The sequence below is a fragment of the Trichosurus vulpecula genome, chromosome 5, assembly GCF_011100635.1.
Source record: "Trichosurus vulpecula isolate mTriVul1 chromosome 5, mTriVul1.pri, whole genome shotgun sequence".
Lineage (NCBI taxonomy): Eukaryota > Metazoa > Chordata > Mammalia > Diprotodontia > Phalangeridae > Trichosurus > Trichosurus vulpecula.
Window position 1 is genome coordinate 64,774,528 of NC_050577.1, and position 21,958 is coordinate 64,796,485.

The window sequence follows — 21,958 nt, forward strand, 5'->3', positions numbered from 1 at the left end:
AGGGAAAACATCTTGAACCTAAGGTAGTGAGACTAGATGCCTGAGATTGGGGAAAATCACTATTATGAGAAATCATATGGAGTGATGCATTAGCAGCAGGAACTTATAAAATTAACCATAACTGCATTATTATTTAGCCTGCATTTCCAACTAGGAAAGGATATCATGGGACACACAGGGACTGCACTTCTCTATTTCTGACTGTTCACGTTCATCCCACCTCAGGAAAATTTCTACCCTTTTCCTCTCCAATTATTGGACTTATGGTCTCTATGCCATTTTATACTATAGTTTTCATACATATGTCCTCTAACAAATAGATTTTAAAGTCATAGATGGCAATGATCATATTTATACTTCTTTATATGCTGAATAGCACCCAGTATATTATCTTCCATATCATAAGTACTCGATATTTGTTAATTAAGTAGTAGGTTCCTAATAAGTACTTAAGTTGAATTAAAGAGGTTAATCTTGTCCTATGACTTGAAGATTGCTGGAATAAAATGAAAATTATTTTAAAAATTAAAGCATTGTACAATTCAAATTTATCCAGACTCCAAACTTATTGGAAAGTTAACTAAGCATTCATTTGCTACATTTCCTTTTATGAAAAATAATAATGCTGTATACAGAGACACTTATTTTAAAAACATCAATTTCTAGCCTGCGTCTTGAAACCAGAACACATTCATCTTAATCTCCCAGATGTATAATACACTAAGATTCTAGACTCAAGCCTCTTATGAGTCAAAGATTAACTTATTTTCACTGTAATTTTAACCTCCAGTAATATAATATTCAGGCAATGTAACATAGTAAAATACTAGAATTAAGAGATTTGGGTTCTAATCCTGGCTCTGCCACTAAGTAACCATATGATCTTGGGAAAATTGATGGACTTTGTCTGGTGAGTTTTTTTGGTAAAGTGAGAGGAATGGCCTAAATGATCATACAACAGGACACATTTAGTAAAAACAAAACAAAACCAGATTCTAACAAGAATATACTACATTTCTCAACCATTTTGTAGAAGTGGAGATTTACTATATAATAGTGATTTATGCCTTTTAGGATGTTCATAATTAGAGCTGCGACTGAAACTCCAGGGCTTTGAGGCCTGAAATGGAGGTTACTAGAAGATTCCAATCAAGAACTTACAATAGACCATATTGTGGGCTGGGGCATAGTGGTCCAACTTTCTGGCTCTGCTCGATTCAATAAATTAAAATTTAAAAAGTTGTCAGGATGAAATATACTTTCTCCTCCCTCCTCCCTAAATGGCAGAGAGACTAAGAATTTATATAGCACAGATATTATACATGTAGTCCCTGTATTGTGTATTTTTGCCTTTTTTTTTTAGTCACAGGGTAAGGTTTAATGAGGAAGGGGAGAGTGAAATGACATGCAAATATAAAAGGCATGACTAAAAGCTATTTTTTAAAAAAAGGCATAAGGTACTCTACTAAGGAGTTTGGAAAACCACACATATTTCAGTTAAATCTTTCCAAAATTATACATTTACTAAAGATTAGTTATTTAGCTTAGTATTTACCTATTTACCTAAATATCACCCTATTTACGGGGGAAAAAGACAAAATTTTGGAAAAAAAAAAACTAGAATAACGAAAAAGACACCTCTGCCTTCTTTTTTTCTCTTTCCAGTGAAGTGAATAAATGTTAAGCAGCCCCTACATTAGAGAAACTGAAGACATTTATTTCACCATTTACAAAGAATAGAGCACTCAGGTTTGGGGGCAGAAACCTCAGCTACTGATTACCTATCATCTACTTCAAGCATTTCAACCCAATTACAGATGAAGAACTTTTACTGTCGCAATTTTCTTGGGAAAAAGTCAAGCAGTATTCATTATCCCCTTATACAGTGAGCTAGTCATGCACAGACAAATGAGTCCTGAAATCCAATTTCAAGTTTCTTTTTTATAAGGGAAAGTCAAAATTTGATTTTTCAGCCCTTATCTGAATAGAAATTATGCTATGTACGTAGACCAGTAAATGATGATAAAGTTAGAAAAGCAGTTCACTCATCACACTAACTCGAAGGCTGAGCTGTTGGTGTCTGAAAATGGGCATTTCAGCGTTGGTAACTGTTCTCTCTATAAAATGACACTATGCTAAATAGTATAAATGCTGCTACCTGCGCTCTTTAAGGTCAAAAGAATAAATCACTGACATATACATATACACATACATATAATACGTGTGTATATATACACACACGTGTATATCTGCATATATGTATACACACCACTGAGATATATATGGATATCTACACATACATGTACACATAGTACACACACGTATGATTTTATTTATATATACACATGTATGATTTTATTTATATATATACACACATATATAAATGCATATATACATGCATACATGTTCTTTCTGCTGTAGCATAGGGACTGCTGCCTGGGCTCTCAGGTCTCCAGAGAATACAGCAATACTGAGGCAAGTCTATACGAGCATATATACTTGTACATATATATACACACGATACCCACATATATATATATAATATATATTCACATACATATATATGCGTATGCACATGTATATGTTGTCTCTGGTGTAGAAGAGGCTGCTGATTTTGAGGATAAAAGTATTATTTCTTGGACTGGGGTCCTGCAGCGGGCACGGCTATTCGTTCCTAGAATCCCGGGCTTCTTCCCTCTCCCGTTTACACCCAGACCCTTGCTTACCCACATACCTAGAAGGCTTGGGAGGGATCTTCGTGTCGGAGGGGATGAGGTTATAAATGCTCTCGGGAGGGCACAGGGAATCCATCGCCACCAAATGCCTCCTCACCACCTCCCCTCTACTCCTCGTTTCTTTGCCCTCTGACCCACCTCTTCGTCAGTTTCTCCCCCGCCTCCCCTTCGTTCTCTCTGACCTCTTCACCCCCTCTTCGCCCCCTCCGCCTTCCCTCGTGTCCTCTCTAGCTCCCGGCTCCCCTAGCAGACGTCGCCCGACCTCGGCTGCCTCCCTCGCCTGGTTCCTATCGTTCTAGCTGTGGCCACCCTCTCAAAGGGGCTCGGTGTTGTTGACCTGGCGGTTGCCGTGGGAACCGTTACCCGATAACAGACAGGAAGGGGAGGGGGGCAGAGAGAGCGTCAGGGTTGTCTGCTCTCCCGCAGGACCTTCTCCTACCGGAGCGCCAAGGCCCTCGGGCACTGTGGGGGAGAAGAGTAACTGCATTCCTCCTTCCAAAATTATATTTATACATTTGGTTCTCTGCGGCTTTTCGGAGATGGAAGAGAGGGGCCGGACCTGTTCGTGGAAAGGGGAGCCTGCACGCAGGCATGAGTGCTTATTAATTAGCTCCTGGCGCAGGCGCAGTGTAGAGTGTGAGGGAGGGTGGGGGTAATGAAGTGAGATGGAAGCGACGCAGGAGGCGTTGCCCAGGAAGAGCTTAGGGGCCCAGATTCTAAGGTTTGTGGGGAGGGGTGAACGTGGGAGAGGAGCGCAGGTGCACAGACGGGGTTTAGATTCTGCGCACGCGCGCAGAGCCGCCGGAACGCGGTCTGCCGCATTCGGGAGCGCAGGACCGTTGAGGGCTGGGTGGGGCGGGGCGGAGCTAGGGGCGGGGGGCGGGCGCCGCGCACAGGGGGCGGAGCCCTTATCCAGGCGCGCGCCGCCGTCGTGGGGGGCTGGGTCGGGGCGCGTGGCCGCGGCGAGAAGAGCCCAAGCCTGGTGAGCGGCGGTTCCCCGGCGTCGGAAGGGCCGCTGGATGCCCTCTTTCCCTTTTCCCTTTCCTTCCCCATTCTGCTCTGGGTGACTTTTCTGGGTGAGTCATTTGAGAAGGAAGCCAGACGGAAAATCCACAGGACCCCTTCCGCTGCCCCGCCCCCCCCTTTTCCGTTACCTGGCAGGGTCTCCCACCCCACCTCCGCGTTGCCCTCCTTCCCTGCCTCCGGAGCCCCTCGCCTCTTCCTGCGGGATCCGCGGCCTAGAAGACCCCTCCTACCTGTCCGAGCCCCCTGACTTGTAATCTCTTACCCCTCCCCTTCCCTCCCCACTGTGTATTAAGGAATCATCCTCCCAGCGCGGGGGATGGCTTTGAGCCTTTGTCAAATTTCACCTGTCCTCATTTTAACATATTTAAACCTGCCTCTGGAGGATGCCGAGCTCCCCAGCTGAAATGCACCGCTCCCAGTCCCCAGTTTCCACACAACGTGCTTTCCACCCATTTGTAGAGCGACATACAAATAGCAGCCGTCCCTTTAAAAATCTCTTAGGTAACTAGATTTTGGAAATAAGCTGAACCAACCTTACAGATAGTCATTTGAATAATCAAATGAAATAAAAGTTAACGCGCTAAGTAAGTAATGCTGGCTGTTATCATTTTTATTATTTCTCCAAGGTGAGTAAAGGTACCAGGGGAATAGGAAAGAAGACTGTTTGGCTCCATATATATGAAATTCCTATTCTATGAAATTCCTCCATGTGGATAAATTTTTAAATGGCTTCATGGACGAAGAAATTTCTTGGTGTGCATTTACAAGGGTACAGAATTTAGGGCCTTATCGGGTAGAATCATCCTATCAAATTGGACTGATAGAATTGGTAATAGTTAATCCCTAACCAATGTTGATCTGGCTTGTCAGCCCCAGACCTTGAGCAGTTTTCCTGTCAGGTAACTGACAAACCACTTGGAGAGAGACATAAATGATGGTCAGGGTTTCAGGTAGGACAAGTTATTTGGGAGTTGTTCTGTGTCACTGAAAAAGCTATGAATATTGCAGTACAGCATCAGATTCCTAGCCCTTTGCATTTCCTTCTTTGGTTTAGTACTGGTGACAGTATGTTTAGGGATTAAAGATGAGCCCACACAGGACCAGTGTTTTACCTTAGTAGAGAGTGGCCAAGGATTATTAAGTATTGGAACTGAGAAAGTGGAATCCAAGCTCTTGGGATTTATTCATACTGTTGCTGTTAGCTCAGTGGATAGATAGCCTTCACTTCCTTTGAAAATAGGGAATATTTGGAAAAGAGGAGTACTACTTTATTCGTATCACTTTCTATAAAAGCCAGTCAACCTTTTTCCAACTTGAATCATTGACAAAACTATTTATAGTCTCAATATTTGACTTCTTGCTAGACTTCTGACTTTAATATTGATTTTTTTATTCATCATGTCTAAATAGTATATGAACTTAGACTTGACTTTCACATCTCTTCACTGTAGTTTAATCAGTTTGGTCACAGTTGGGAAGAAGCTGAGAAATAATTCCTTACATCAGGGGACTGAAGTTGAGGCTCAGCTTCTATTTTTTTTATTCACCACTGACTTTGGAATTGACCTTAGGTAAGTCACCTAATCTATTTGTGAATTGGAATGGAGGTAGTGTGTTTTGTTTTTTAAAATTTTTATCTCACTGTGTGAGCTTTTTATACCTTAAACTGATGTCCTTCTAGTAATCTCTATGTCTTATTTAATCTTTTTTAATCCTGGAGAGGAGCATTACCAAGGAAAAACAAAAACAATAATAACTGAATTTAAGTACTTAAGGTACTGATTTAAATAAATGGGATAATCAGATGGTTTAAAAATGTCTCCTGCCTCCTGTAAAAATGACACAAGAACTCTGGGTGCTGGAGGACATAAAGACAAAATGTGAAATAGTCCCTGTCGTCAAGGGGCTTAGATTCTTTGGGGCTAGAATGTAAAGTAAAGTTTTAATGGAACGTATTTTCCCAATTCTTCCCTTCCTTCAGGGGAGACTTCTTTGATGCATCAAAATATTAAGAAATTCACTATCTCACTTGGAAAGTAAGGGTGTTGACAAGGACAGACTTAATTTCGTTTTCTTGTATGCAAGGGTTTTTAATATTTTTCTCTAGAGAGTGATGCTTACTATGTTCATAACTCAGATATATTTTTGGTTTTAGAAGGCACATGGTGGGCATTTTTTCTTTATTTACAAAGAAGATACTTGTGAAATCTTTAGGAAGTAAATAGTTTCACTTTAACAAGCTGTCCATGGGTATTTGGGAATATGCTTTTCCTATTGCATCATCACCAACCCAAAACAAATGTTTTGAGGTCTCTCTTTAAAATAACAAACATTTAATCTCATACATTTACTAGTTGTATGCCCCTGGGCAGTCACTTAACTTCTGCTTGTCTCAGTTTCCTTATGTGTAAAATGAGGATAATAATAGCACCTACCTTCCAGGTTGGTATGAGATAAAATGGAACAATATTTGTAAAGCACTTTGAAAACCTTAAAGCCCTATATAAATGCTAGGTGCTATTACTATTTTGAATGTTTTTCTACCTGCAAACATAATATTTTAGTAAAATAAGCATATGTTTTAAATGTTATAAGGAAATGATATATTGTGTTAAGCAACCAATTTTTTTTTCTCTTCTGAGATACGGAATGGTGTAGTGGAAAGACCTCTGGACTTGGAGTCAAAAGAGACCTGGCTTCAAATCCTGCTCCTAACACTTAATAGCTGTGTGAACATGGGAAAGTCATATAACCTCTCTAAGCCTGAGGTCCTGAGTTTCTCCATCTGTAAAATGGGAATAACCATACCTGTAGTACTTGGGCTGTTGTGAGGTTCAAATGAAATAATGTATTTCAAGTAGCTTTAAAGTAATAGGTAAAAGTCAGCTATTATTTAATTATAGAATGGAATCAATAAATTACCTATCCTTGATTTTTAAAACATTGCCAAGATATTTCTCAATTAGAATGAATTAGGCCTCATAAAGAAAATTTTTTCTCTGTACTTGATAATTGGATCAGGTTGAATTAATTGGATCACTAATTGAATTAATTTTGGGGGAAAGGAGTGCCTTGGAGTTTTCATTTCATTGATGTAGAAAACTGTTGGTGAGGAAAAGTCCCTCTAAACAGATTATCAGCGGTACTGTAGGTTCTAGTCTTAGTGCCTGGTGAATGGAGAGGATAAGTGACTTGCTTGGGGGTCACGCAGCCAGTAAGTATCAAAGGCAAAACTATTCATGAAGCCACACTACTGCCCCGATTTAATTTCTGATAATCCTAGTGCTTGAGCAATTCCTTTCAGTTCATTAGTTGTTAGTATTGAAAACCTAATCAGTAAATCTACATCTTTAATAACCTAATCTTTATCTTGAAATTTATTACAGTAAAGATTATGGAGAAATTGTTACCCAATATCCTTGTCAAAGATTAGCTAGAGATGTTGAAAATATCAGCAAGTGTATGTAATACATGGTCTTTATTTAAAAAAAGTTTAAAAGACTGTGACTGTATCATGTCAGTGGCATTCAGTTACCTCTATTCCTTGCTGATATCTTTGGTTTAACACCTTAACTCCATCTTTCTAAGAATTTTTAAATGAAAATTGTTTTAACCAGAAACTAGAAATTCTATTCAACAAGCATTTACTGAGTATCTTAGTTTATATATCCTGTCTTGGGTGCTGCAGATATAAAGTCAAGAGCAAACAGCCCCTACTCTCAAGGAGTTTATATGCTCCTATGTGAATACGACCTTGTACCCCCCTTAGTAAAATACAGGGTCATTTTCAGTGGTACAAATAGTTGGATACCACTAACTAATGAAAGGAGATGACACCTTAGCTTAATCTCAAAGGGATTCTGCAGGCTGAGGTGGAGAGCGCATGGGAGGGCAGGGAGACATGCTGGGCCAAGGGAAGAGGCACATTGTGAGGCATGTTGTAAGGGGGAGACTGTACTAGATGGAGTGAAATGTGATCTGTGGCAGGGAGGAATTTGAAATCGTCTGGAGCCAGATTAGGAAGGGCTTTCAATTTTCAGCCTTAGAGAGACCAAGAGCCCCTGGATATGCTTTAGGGGGAGAATAAGGTGGCAGTGCTTTAGGAATGTCAGTCTGAGAGCTGTGTGAAGGGTGCTTTGGATAGGGGAGAGACTAGAAACATGGAGACTGGTGAATAGTTATCTGGGGTAATTCAGGTTCTCATCATTTCTCCCTCTCTATCTCCATATGTACAATCATATGTGTATATGTATGATTGATTTGATCCACTTGGTAATAAAGTGAATGTTTGATATCATTAGTGTACAGTCCTTGATGTTGGCTCTGTCATTCAACATTTTATATCACAGCAGAGGAATTAGGGGTGTAGGATAATGTAAGAACAGCTTTCATTTGTGTCTGACGTCTATGAACTATTTTTAAAAAAATACTATGATAAATATTTCCGTATCATTGGTTTCCTATGTATGTTATGTGTTTAAAAGCAGTATTTTGAGAGGAAGCCCATAGGCTTTACCAAACTTCCCAAAAGGGGTCATGACACAGAAGATTTGGCATATGTCTTGACCCACAGTTTAAGAAGCACTGACGGGGTTGCGAATGGAAAAAGGTGAAGAAGCCCTGGACTCTAGAACGTTATTTCAGTTACTGTAGTAACTCCATTCAGAGCTTTATAGCTATAGTTAGTTGGTTTGCAGTTATAAAGTTAGAAGAATAATACTCTATTTTTCGTTTTCTTTTTTTTAATAGCTTGGAATTTCAGCCATGTGTTGCATTTTGCTACTTTGAGGACCTTTCTTTATTATCAGTGGTCTTCAGACCATAATTGAGAACCACTGTTACAGAAGTTCAGCAATGATCATTTAATTGTTAAGTCTAATGGACTTCTCTCAGTCCTCTCACTTCTTGACTTCTCTGCAGCTTTTGACTCTGTTGACTACCTACCATCTCCTACTGTCTGGGTTTTCTTGACATGGCTCTCCCCTCGTTTTCCTGCATGTTTGATGTCTCCTCATTCTCATACATGCCCACTAACTGTGGTTGTGGCCCAGGGTTCTGCCCTGAACCTGATTTTCTCTCAGTGTTTTCACTTGGTGACTTCATCAATCCTTGTGGGTTCAATTACTGTCTTTATGCAAATTGCTCCCAGTAATTTGTTGGACCTTTTTTTTGGGAGGGAGCAATTGGGGTTAAGCGACTTATCCAGGGTCACACAGCTAGTAAGTATCTGAGGTTGGATTTGAACTCAGGTCTTCCTGTCTCCTGGTCCAGTGCCCTATCCACTGCATCCCCTAATTGCCCAGTGTTGGACATTTTGAACTGGATGTTCTAAGGCCTTGGTGTCAAGTACAAATAGAAATAGGCTTCATATTGCCTTAGAAAACCACAAATTAATATCGCTGATGGTTTATGGCATTCTGTTTGTTAAACATTGCCCAATTGCATTTTAATCTGATTCAGAGTGCACTTGGGAGCTTTGCCAGTTAAATTTGACACCTCTCTTTTAAGGACATCTTAAACTCAGCGTGGCTAACTGAACTCATCTCCTTCACCCTCACCCATCACTCTTTCTGTACTTTCTTATTGCTGTCAGTGGCACCACCACCTTTCTACTCGCTGAAGTTCACAACATCACCATTGTTCTTTTTTTCCTCTGCTCTCATGGAGCTTACATTCTAACAGGGTGACCTGTACGTATTAAAAAAAAAGTATATTTTTAAAGTAGTAGTTTTTAGATAGAAGGATCAAAAAAGGCTTCAAATAGAAAAAGTGAGCCGGAAGCAGAGTTGTTAAGAAAACCAGGGATTCCAAAAGGCAGAGGTTAGAAGGAAGAACATTCTAAGCATGAGAGACAAAACTTAATGGCTGTATCCCATTGGTTGCCAAGGCTTGCCATTTCTGCCTCTCCAACTTCTGTCATATGTGTTCCTCTTCTTTCTCGTCACACTGCTGCTACACTAGTTCAGGCCCTTAATGACCTCTCATCTGGGCAGCTGCAGTTAGCCTTCTAATCGGTCTCCTTGACTGAAGACTCTTCCTGATCTAATATATATTCCACACAGCTGCCAGGTCTGGCCTTGTCACTCCCCTACTTAGTAAGCTCCTCCTTTAGGATCACATATAAACTCCTCAGTGTGGCATTTAAAGCTCTTGACAAGCCTTAGCTTTTCAGTTGTCTTGCTCCCTTTAAGCCGTCTTCAGGACAGCCATACTGACCTTTTTGCTATTTCTCACTTATGATGAGTGCTCCATTTCTTGTCTCTTCCTTTGCAGCGATTGTCTCCCATGCTTGGAATGTTCTTCCTTCTCACCTCTGCCTTTTGGAATCAACTCTGCTTCGGGTCACCTTTTTCTATGAGTACGCTTTTTTGATCCCTCCCTCTCAAAACTAGCATCTAAAAAATACACTTTTTAAAAAAATATGTGTTCATGTCACCCTGTCAGAATGTAAACTCCCTAAGGGCAGGGGCTATAATACTTTTGTCTTTGTATCCCCAGCACTTAACATGGTGCCATTCACAAACTAGGCACTTCATAAATACTTGTTGAGTGATTGAACATTTTTAAGCAACTATGGGTAAGACTCTGTATTAGGTGTTGGGGACACAGATGCAGATGAAATAATCAAAGAGTTTATGCTGTACTGAAGTGATAATGAGGCTTAATACAGTCTTTGCGAGGAGGGTGGAATTGTTACAAAATCATTTAATCTTTTCCGTCATATCAGGTCCTGTACTTTTTCATAAGAGACTAAATAAAGGTTTCTCCATAAAAAACTTATCACTACTTTTAGGAAAATTCAAATGTGCATGTCCTAGTAATTGTAGATTAGTGATATCTTCTTTAAAAGACAGCACTCATATATAGCTGGAGGGAGTTGTAATGTTGACCCCACCAAACAATTGTTATTGCCTCTAAAACTAGATAGTGGATTAAAATTTTTTTTGACAGGCTCAAAGAAAACAAATTTTCTCTTCCATCTTGCTATGTTAGGTTCTATATATTTCATTGGAATGTGAGAATTTCTAGTCTACTACTACAAAGTTTCTCTAGGAGAATTTGAAGAGGGATAGATTGCTTTCAGCAAGATTGTTAATGATCAGGGAGAAGTTTGGAGGGAGTACCAGAACTTTAGGGAAGAAAAGGATTCCAGGAATTGCAGGTGTGAAGGAAAGGGATAGGGAACAGTTTACATGAATGTATTAAGGTGGGAGATGATAAGACTTAGAGATATTGAGAAGCAGAGTCCATAGGCTCATAGATTATCTAGGCCACCTTCTTCATTTTACAAATGAGGAAACAAGTCCAGAGAGGAGAAATAAATGAACAGTAGTCATAGAAGTAGCAAATTCAACTTCGTTGGAGCATAGTGGGCCTGAAAAAGGTAGGGGGGAGGGGGCAGGGAGCATTATGAAATAAAATTAGGCAAGTAGATTAGATCTAGATTGTGCAGATCCTTAAATGTCTAGGCTGTGAAGTTTATGTTTTGTTCTGTGTGAGCCACTTAATATTTTTGAGTAGGGGAAATTATGTGCTCCTACCTGTGCATTGGAAGGATGGATTTTTTTTTGTTTTGTTTTGTTTTGTTTTGGCTGTTGTGTGAAGGTTAGGATTGGAAAGGGGAAAGGCTTGAGGAAAAAGGAAGCAGTTTGGGAGCCATTAAAATAATATAGATAAAAGGTTATAAGGGCCTGAATTAGGCTGGGGGTATTATGAGTGCAGAAGAGGAGGACAGAGAACTGATTGTATGGGTTAGGGGAGGGAAGGAGCCAAAGATCACTGAGCTGGGTGACAGTAAGTACCACCCCTAGAAATAGTGACTGACTGAGAGGACCTTCCTTCCTTCCTTCCTTCCTTCCTCCCTCCCTCCCTTCCTTCCTTCCTTCCTCCCTTCCTTCCTTCCTTTTCTTCTTCCCTCCTCCCTCCCTCTTTCCCTTCCTCCTTTTCCCTCCCTCTTAGTTACTGTTGGAACATATTCTGGGTCATTTCAGATTTTGGGTGTTAGGAAATTTTTTTTCCTCTTCAGAATGCATACCCCACCTCCCCAACACACCCATACCTCATATACCTATCCCCACATACCTTACACACCACACATACATACACTGGCACAGACACATATACTACCCCTCACCCTCCCTCAGGTAATAATAGCAGTCTGGTGTACTATTGTCAAAAAACTGGAATTTTAAATTGAGTAACATTGTCACCAAATCACTTCAATTTGATTGTTAGTACTGTTAACAGCTGTAAATATGTCACTTATTTCCCTCATCTTAAAATGAGGTCAGTCCTAATGTAAAGGGCCAACCACACAGGGTTGTTGTCTCAGACTGAATAATGCACATAAATTGCTTTGTAAACCTGAAAGCTGTGTAAGATTACTTCATAGGTGCAACCCCTGGAGCAGCATTATTTAATACTTTTTTGATTACCAAGTGAGGTATAAAACAATCATATCTATTAACTAATGGTACTTTCCAGTGTTGTAAGGACTATCTTACTCAGGGCCCAGAGGGAGGAGAGATTTCCCATAGATGGTGAAATTTTCCAGCTTCACCTGTTGCCACACAGCATGGTACAGGTTCATAAAGTCCCTTAATAATACAGGGTCTCAGTGGAGATCTAAAAACTGCCCAAAAGGATCAATTTAACAAAGGAAAAACCAAATGGAATATCCATTGTCCAAGCTATGACATACAGTTGGGATGGGAAGGCAGCCCACTGATTTGGTCCATAAGTATGGTTATAACAATGGCTTCCTAATTGGCCTCCCTGGCTCAAGACTTCCCTTTCTCCAGGGGTGGGGAACTGTGGCCTTGAGGCCACATGTGGCCCTCTAGGTCCTCAAGTGTGGCCCTTTGAATCCAAACTTCACAGAACAAATCCTTTTATTAAGGGGATTTGTTCTGTGAAGGGTGGCCTTGAGACCGCTGGTTCTCCACCCCTGCCCTACTCCAACTGTTCTCCACATGGCTGCCAAAGTGGTCTTCATAAAGCACAGCTTGACCATATCACACTAATAAACTCCACTGACTTATCTATAAGATCAAGTGTAAATTCCTATTTGACATTTAAGTTTCTTCATAACCTGATTCCTTTCTACCTTTGCAGTCTCTGTGGACTTTACTATCCTCTCTAAAGTCTGTACATAGTCCAGCCATACTGGCCTGTTTACTGTTCTTCATATGCAGTGTCATATCTCTTGTCTTGGAGACAAGACTGTCCCCTTGCTTGCAATGTTCTTTCTCACTTCTACTTCTTAGGATTCTTGGCTTCAAGATTGGTTTGCTCAGGTATCACTGACATGAAGCATTTCTTGGTTTACCTTGTTTAGTGCTTGCTTCCTTCAAAATTACTATGCTCCCCTCCCCTCCCCTTCTTTTACCTTCCCTTCCCTTTTTCTTTCTTTCTTTCTCTCATCTACCTATCTAGCCATCTACCTACATGTTATATTTCCCCTTAGAATGTAGTCCTTGAGAGTAAGGACTGTTCATTTTTTTGGTTAACCCGAGCTTTAGCATAGCACCTGACAAAGTAGTGGGTATTTAGTAAATGCTTGCTGATTAGTTGGATGGAAGCTGCACATGAATAATGAACTAGATGTTGAATTAGGAAAAGGAGAGCACTTGGGAAATTACGTTTTACTGTCAGTGATCATTCTGTTTGCTGACATTCATTTTTAAACACCAATATTCTTTTAAAAAAATTCCTTCTTACTATAAACTTAAGAATAGTAAACAAAAATAAAACATTTCAAAACAAAGAAGAAAAAACCATTGTGTAGAAAACCATGAACTTCAACAACAATATTCTTCATGTGGTATGTATGGCTGTGAATCACAAGATGTCATAATTTCCAGAGAAAGCATGTGGTGGATGTTCATACTGCCAGTGATGACTTGTATACAAGAAGTAGGATAAAAATTATGTAGGAAATATATAATCAGAAAAGGAAAGATGCTGGTCACATATTGAGTTGAAGATGACATATGGAGTGGGATATTTGTAACTACAAAATAACAAAAGATAAAAGATCTTGAGCATCTTGAAGAGCTGTATGGAGGAATTACGGGAGGGAACAAAGGAGAATCTTGAAGGATGAGAAGACATACTTGGTGATTTGTATTATCTAAAGAGGTCCCCATATTGAGGAAATGGTTCCATTGAAGTGGAGAAGTTGGAGAGCATACAATGTCTGTTAAGGACTCATTTTGTTGGCTATATAGCTGTAGAATTAGAAGGGTCTTGAGATGGCATGTCATTTAACCCCTTCATTTTATATGTGGAAAGAACAAGTAGTTGATTTGCCCAAGATCATATATAGTAAGAAGTAGAGATAAAATTAGTCCTCAGGTTCATCTATTTATGCAAGGCCCGAGAAGCAAAAGGATAGCATAGGAACATTAAAAATAGAGGAAAACTAGATTTTTTTAAAACATATTTTAGCACTGTCTCCAAATAGAGGCAACATTTACTTCATAGTAAATGATTTTCATTTATATGACATTCATCCATCACCTATTAAGCATCTACTATGGAATTGCTGTTAAATATATCACCATTTTGCTGAAGTAATATAACTTGTTCATGACACCAAGAGAAAGAGAATAAAGTAGAATAGGTTCTGATTAGTAAGTAGTATTATCATATTTCTCAGACTTGATATAATCCTAGTATTTTTCTTTTAAATAAAAACTTAGTTTATAATTAAAACTGTTTAAAATACTTTTGGTGTTCCCTCTTGCTTTTGACTTAATTAAATTGAATACAGACTGTATTGACAGCAAAATTAGCTTACAACTAATGTTAACAAAGGAAGATTCATAAGACAATTTTTTTCTATCAAGAAGAGTGGTGCTCATAATGATATTATAATGTTTGTAAAGTAACATCAAAGAATTAATACATTGATCCAATAACAAGCATAATTGTAACTAAATTTTTATCTTGTTAACTTTTAGAATTTAGAACTCATGTAAGATTTATAAATCTTGTGTGAACTCATAAAATCATAAAAATTTATAAAAGTAGTTTAATAGCTAGGTATTTGGAGATTCCTAGGCCAAAGGCCTCTATGTGTGTTTGTTGAAATATTCATTTAGATTATCTCTATGGTAGATTGCTTTGGTCAGATTACAATAAGGTAGTTTAAAAGTATGAATCATATTTTCACCAAGTGTATAATTTGGAAGGGACCGTGGAGATTATGTAGCAAATGAGAGAATACAGTTTATTCAGAGTTCCTTAGATTAATACCAAAACTTCAACATGTGAACCACTTTTTTCCTCAGTCAGGAAAGGCCAGATTTTAAAATCTTTTGGTACACATGAGAGTTCTTACATTCCTTATCTCATATTGATAGTGTTGACTTTCATCATTTATTGAGGTAGGGAATAATAACATTTTTGTGATAGTCTCATTTTTATGTGGCAAAATCTGATCACATTATGACATATTTTGTCCTCATTTGGACATATAGAAATTAACATCCTGATTTTTAACAGGATAGATTTAGGTAGAGATAGAAACAGGTAAATTCAATATTTTCACTTTATATCTCAATTTTTACATTTTAAAGTAGACATCTCTAGAATATCTTGAAAAGTTTATAGCCCTATATACTGCTAATTTTGATTAATTTTAATGTATATTTCTGTTTTAAATACTCAGGCTTATACAGAAAGGTTGCCTTGACTTTGAAAGCTACACAGTTCATTTAAGATCTGTTCCTGGCTTTCTTATATGTACAGTTTGGTTGGTGGAAGTGAAACATGTTATGTACCACTTGAAGAAAAGTCAGAGGAATGAATTCCTTCTTATCCTATTCAACTGATTTGTTAAATCAAAAGTCAGCTTATAGTTATTTGAATTTATTTCTGTTAGTTAATGAGTCATCTACTAAATTCATCCTTAGATACATTACTGTGGCCTGGAGGGAGTTCATAAAGGTCATACTTGCCAGAGCTTGTGTGTATTTGTCCCCACCCAGATGAAAAGGCTTCAATTCTAATAAAGCCTAGTGATAGACTAACTTGTTATCTAGGGACCAGTCTCGCTAAGTTTGAAGAGACTTGTCACCAGGTTGTCTGCAGGGTGGTGAATCTTTTGGTCACAGTTCTTTAAAGACTGTTGCAAAGGGTCATGATGTGAGTTAGTGGAATAAGTAGCCATACCTGTGAAATCTTGGATTGTTGTATTATTGAAGTCCTTACTGAGTTAAGATTTCGCCTACATCTAGGAAATGGGAAATAGAGGAGAAAACTTGTAAGTTGTTTTCAGGAAATGTTAAAAATACAGTGTAGCATCTTAATGTACTTTGGTTGAATTCTAGTTTGTGTTATAAAGAAAAAAAAAGCAATAATACAGTTGTGCAAGGCTACTTTTGCTTGACAGCATAAGTACCTGTAACTACGACTTTAGTTGAAATACAGTTTCTAAAACACTGACAGAACACTATTACATTGTCGATGGGACTATATCCAAAGGTAATCAATCTCCTAAAAAGAATGGGAATTGTGGGATCCACGTGGATCCTAGAACAACCTTTGCCTGTGAAACTTTGCCCTCTGTCATCAGAATTATGTTTAGACATTTTTGGCAGTCGCTTTGGAGAAAGTTTGGGCCCATGTCTCCTCTCATGATTATTTGGAGCAACCTAAATAAAATGGTGGTCACAGTGGAGATAAGATTATTACAGGCATTTTCACCTAATCACTAATTTTAAATTGTTTTAGTTATAATTGTTGTAATATTATTATACATCCCACATTTACTTTCTTTTGAGTTTTCAGTGTTAAATACATCTAAGATGAATGATATGAAAACATGTGATACTAATGCTCTTAACTATGTAGGTGCTAGGTTTTTTACTTGGTGATGTATACTTTGAAAGAGATATTTTTTTTTTTTTTTGCTTTTTGGCAGGGCAGTTGGGGTTAAGTGACTTGCCCAAGGTCACACAGCTAGTACATGTGTCAAGTGTCTGAGGCCGGATTTGAACTCAGGTCCTCCTGACTCCAGGGCCGGTGCTCTACTGACTGCGCCACCTAGCTGCCATGAAAGAGATATTTTAAAATAAATATATGCCTTATTTTATATTTTTCCCAGAAATAAGGTACTAAAATAATTGTATTTCTGAGTAAAATTCAGGTGAAGAACATAATTTGTTGCTTTTATATTTAATTGATCTTAGGGGTAGAGTTGGAAGAAATGTTAGAGATCATTTGACTCAACCCCCTTTTTTACATATGAAAACATTGAGGTCTAAAGAGGTCTTGACTTGCCCAAGATAATACAGTAAGAAAGAGAAACAGTATTTGAATCTGGGTCTTTCTGACTACATGTGTCAAGAACAAGGATAAGATAAGAATGCTATGAAATGTATGAATTATTTTCCTGTATGTCAGCAGTCTCCAAATTAGAGTGACTGTTCTCTCTTCATAGTAAATTTCCATTCACACGTGGAAATATAGAGTTCTTGTCAAATCAAATCTGTCACCATTTAGTTGGAGAAATAATACCTGCCCATGACCATGACTTCAGGAAAAAATTGAGGAAAAAGTGGAATAGGTATTAGACCCTAATTTAAAAATGGTTGTTAAATTATTTGGACCTGATAGTAAAAATTTATAACATTTTTTTCCTTTTAAAAAACTAAATTTACCATTGAAATAATTTAAAGAAATATTTGGTACAGTGAACTCTTGCTTTTGCCTTCATCAGAGCAAATTGAATTTTGCCTATGTTCTGGCAATAAAATTAGCTTGCAGCTAATGTAACAAAAAATATTTACGTGTACTTTTAGAGATTACACTTCAGTTTTTTTGTGTATTGTATGTAATTAGGATGTTAGATAATATTTTGTGTTATGTGTGTCCTAATTGAAGATAATAAAGGAATATGCAGGTAAGGAAGCAAAAGAAATACTAATCCTGTGCTAGCATAATTTTTAAAAACTGTTCACAAACTATGAAATATTGTATATAAAATGTTTTCAGTTGTGCATCTTAAAAAGTAAAATATACTTTATAAAGGTTTACTATTTACCATTAAACTTGTTGGGAATATTTAAAATCCTAAGTTTAAAAGGCTTATATATTGGTTTGATTTTACATTCATTAATTTCTTCAATTTGACATGATTTTGTACCTGTTGCTATTAGTAACTAATGGTCCTTTTTTAAAAAATCTTTTTTTGATAAGGGTGTAAGCCCATTTTGCAGGTTGGCCTGGACAGAAGAATACAAAGAGAATGCTTCATATTAGACGGTGTCAGCATTTGAAACTAATAACCAAGACATTTGTTTCTTTTATACATTTTAAAGCAAACAGACACTTAAAGTTGATTCTTCCAAAGACCTTTGCATTTAGAGAATTAAGGAAGTCATGGTTCTCGAGTCATTCTCTTCTTGGAGACAAAAATATTATACTGATGGGACCTCCTGGTTCTGGGAAAACAACAGTGGGCAAAATAATAGGTCAAAAACTAGGTTGTGGTGTTATGGATGTGGATAATGATATCCTTGAAACAACATGGAATATGACTGTGGCTGAAAAATTGAAGGATGTTGGTAATGCGCAATTTTTAGAAGAGGAAGGAAAAGTGCTGTTAAACTTTTCTGCATCTGGAATTGTAATTTCCCTCTCTGGGTCAAATCCAATGCATGATGCTACCATGCAGCATCTGAAGAAAAATGGAATAGTTGTATATCTGGATGTACCTGTAACAGATATAATAGATCGTCTGAATTTAATGAAGATAGATCGAATTGTGGGCCAGAACTCTGGAATGCCTCTAAAAGAAATACTTCAATATAGGAGACAGTTCTATAAAAAGTGGTATGACGTTCGTATATTTTGTGAAGATGGAGCATCTGCAGAGGTAATAGCTGATAAAGTCTTTGATGCAGTTAAGAGGTATCAAGATGTAGACTCAGAAACATTTGTTTCAACCAGATATAAGTCCAAACACCCTGGAGAAAGAATTTCCACAAAACACTTTAGTGATGCTGTTCTTGAGGGATTAGCTTCTGACGGTGGGCTCTTTGTTCCTCAGAAGGAATTTCCAAAATTAAGCTGTTCAGAATGGAAAAGCTTAGTAGGAGCAACTTACGTAGAAAGAGCACAAGTAATATTGGAGAAATGTATACATCCTGTTGACATACCTGCTTCCAGATTGGGAGAAATGATTGAAACTGCTTATGGAGAAAACTTTGCCTGCTCCAAAATTGCCCCTGTAAGGCACCTTTCAGGCAATCAGTTCATTTTGGAATTATTTCATGGACCAACAGGATCATTTAAAGATTTATCATTACAACTAATGCCACATATATTTGCACACTGTATTCCTCGAACTTGTAATTATTTGATCCTTGTAGCTACTTCTGGAGACACAGGGAGTGCTGTATTGAATGGTTTTAGTCGTCTTACTAGCAGTGATAAGCAAAGAATAGCTGCAGTCACATTCTTTCCTGAAGATGGAGTAAGTGATTTTCAGAAAGAACAAATGATTGGAAGTCAGAGAGAAAATGGGTGGGCAGTAGGTGTCAAGTCAGATTTTGATTTTTGCCAGACAGCTATAAAAAAAATGTTCAATGATTCTGATTTTACTGGATTTCTTACAATAGAATACGGAACAACCTTGAGTTCAGCTAATTCTATAAACTGGGGCCGACTGCTTCCTCAGGTAATTTATCACGCCTCTGCATATCTTGATCTTGTTAATCAAGGATTTATTTCTTTTGGAAACCCAGTGGATGTCTGTATTCCCACAGGAAACTTTGGAAACATATTAGCAGCAGTATATGCCAAAATGATGGGAATCCCTATTCGAAAATTTATTTGTGCTTCTAATCAAAACCATGTTTTGACTGATTTTATAAAAACAGGACACTATGATCTGAGGAAAAGGAAACTGGTACAGACTTTTTCTCCATCGATAGATATTCTGAGATCTTCCAACTTGGAACGACACTTACACTTTGTGACTGATAGAGATGGAAAATTGATGGCAAAGTTATTTCAACAGTTAGAAAATCAACAGCACTTTCAGTTAGAAAAGATCATAGTTGAAAAGCTTCAGCAGGATTTTGTAGCTGATTGGTGTTCTGAAGAGAACTGCCTGGCTGCTATTAATTCTACATATCATACGTTAGGGTACATCTTAGACCCTCACACTGCTGTTGCTAAAGTAGTTGCAGATAGAATACAAGATAAAACTTGCCCAGTGATCTTGGCTTCCACAGCTCATTATTCTAAGTTTGCTCCTGCTATCATGCAGGCTTTAAAGATTAAAGAATTAAGCCAGACTTCATCAAGTCAGCTTTGTTTGCTGAGTTCATACAATGCTTTGCCTCCGCCACATGAAGCCTTGTTAGAGAGAATAAAACAACGAGAGGCAAAATATCATGTCTGTGCCCCTGATGTGAACATCCTGAAGGATCATGTAGAAACACTTATACGAAATCACTTCATGAAAGTTTTCTAAGCAAAAATATTGAGTATTTGTCATTATACCTAATAAATGTGTGGTTCAGAAGTTTTATTATGTATGGAATTGCCATGTTTTCTGTTTTCAGTAACTTGCATATTTTCTAGAATCAAATATTATGTCTGCAAATACTCTTCAGCATCTTAAGTAGACAGCTGACTGGAAACAATACATAAATGCATAGACTTTCAGGCTATGGTTATGGTGGTAGTCATAAATCAAAGCCATGCTTATGGAAGATGATTCTTTGCCCCTGTTAACTGATCTAAAATTTCTGGTTTCCATTAGTGATTTGGCAACTGGAACATTCAAGTGCTGCTGTTGGGTACCACATCTGTTAACATTTATTGGTATTCTAGTGACTAGAAAGTTAATGTACCTCAAAGAATGCCTAACTTGACCCCAGGGAATGATGAACTCATCCAACAGGATTAGGCCAATATTTTTTGTCTTGAAGGAATCATACTTGGCTAGAATTACCTGAATTATCATTCTAATTAGACAGTTGCTTAGTTCTCCAACTTGCTTTAATAGTGTAGATCCATTGGGATTTTTTGGGATAATAGGCCTTGAAAGCCAAGTCTATTGTAGGCATTATTTCTTTTGTTGTAATTTAGTGTTATTAAATGGTAAGCATTACAAAATTACATTTGTTAACAGTGGATAAGTAAATGAAATTTATCACTTTAATATAGGAGAGTGTTTTTCAGAATTAATGATATTTGGATATAGCAGTATAATTTTTACCATTTCAGAAAATAGCTCTGTAATGTTTGAAACCAGAAACTTTGTACATCCCAATAAACTTGTTGAAAGTTTCTCTTTTGTTCCTCTTTTCCTTCAACATTTTTTTCTGGTGTACATAAAATACAAAGTTAAGTTTGTTTTGTGAGTTATGTTTGCCAAACCTTTGTGATAATTAGGATTTGTGAATTATTATGGAATTAATGGATTTTTGTAAATGAAAATTTGCCATGCATTGCATGCAATAGACTGGTCCCAACCACAAGATGGCATTCCTAACATAAGGTTCATTTTCCTAATAGCATTTATACATGAAAAAAAATCACAAATTCATAATGGTGTTGGATTTTTAAAATTTAATGAGCAGAGACACATTTGGAAATTAAGACAATTGAGTGAAAATATAGACCATGATGCTTAGCTTGGTAAATATATACTGAGGGAAAAGATTCATATATCATTTTCTTACAATCATGACTTTAGGTACCTCAAAGGTATTAATAATTCTCATATTGATGCACCTAACAACTGACATATTACATTTTGTGATTTGAAAACCACTTAGCCTGTGCTATCTTTTTTGAACTTTATAACAACCTTGTAAGGTAAGGACTACAAGTATTATTTCCCTTTTGTAGATGAGAAAAATAGGTTTAAATGGTGACTTGTGCATGGTCACATAAAAGCTAAGTGTCAGAAGCAGGATTCAACCCAGGTCTCTTCTGAATCCATGCCTAATACCCTTCCCCGTATAGAATGTAATTGAGCAAAATAATTGAATATGAATTTGTTCAGCAATTATCACTGATGCCTTTCATTTGTCCAGTGTTTTACTCCTTTCAAACATCAACTTTCAATGTTGTTTCCTATAAGCCTATGAGGTAGGTAGGGCAGATACTAATCCCCATTTTTACAGCTGAGGAACCTGAGGCTCAGTGAATTGCCTTGTCTAAGATATGGG

The 21,958-nt window shown here is 37.7% G+C and overlaps 2 protein-coding genes across 6 annotated transcripts in view; one reads left to right on the forward strand and one right to left on the reverse strand.

The window, feature by feature from the left end:
- ENKUR (enkurin, TRPC channel interacting protein) overlaps positions 1 to 3,090 on the reverse strand; it is a 27,332-nt gene extending 24,242 nt beyond the window's left edge. The window contains exon 1 of one of the 2 annotated variants that reach the window (XM_036760155.1): positions 2,735 to 3,090. In XM_036760155.1, coding sequence (XP_036616050.1) covers positions 2,735 to 2,811 — 77 coding nt within the window. In that variant the 5' untranslated portion in view covers positions 2,812 to 3,090. The remainder of the gene's footprint in view (positions 1 to 2,734) is intronic. The other variant, XM_036760156.1, reaches the window with a different exon arrangement.
- The window catches only part of THNSL1 (threonine synthase like 1), a 26,106-nt gene extending 5,033 nt beyond the window's left edge, over positions 1 to 21,073 (forward strand). The window contains exons 1-3 of one of the 4 annotated variants that reach the window (XM_036760154.1): positions 3,630 to 3,811; positions 5,213 to 5,332; positions 17,967 to 21,073. In XM_036760154.1, the coding sequence (XP_036616049.1) occupies positions 18,016 to 20,250 (2,235 nt within the window). In that variant the 5' untranslated portion in view covers positions 3,630 to 3,811; positions 5,213 to 5,332; positions 17,967 to 18,015 and the 3' untranslated portion in view covers positions 20,251 to 21,073. Of the gene's footprint in view, positions 1 to 3,629; positions 3,812 to 4,628; positions 4,712 to 5,212; positions 5,333 to 17,966 lie in introns of those variants that run through there. The other 3 variants (XM_036760150.1, XM_036760152.1, XM_036760153.1) reach the window with 3 other exon arrangements.
- The last annotated feature ends 885 nt before the right edge of the window (positions 21,074 to 21,958 follow it).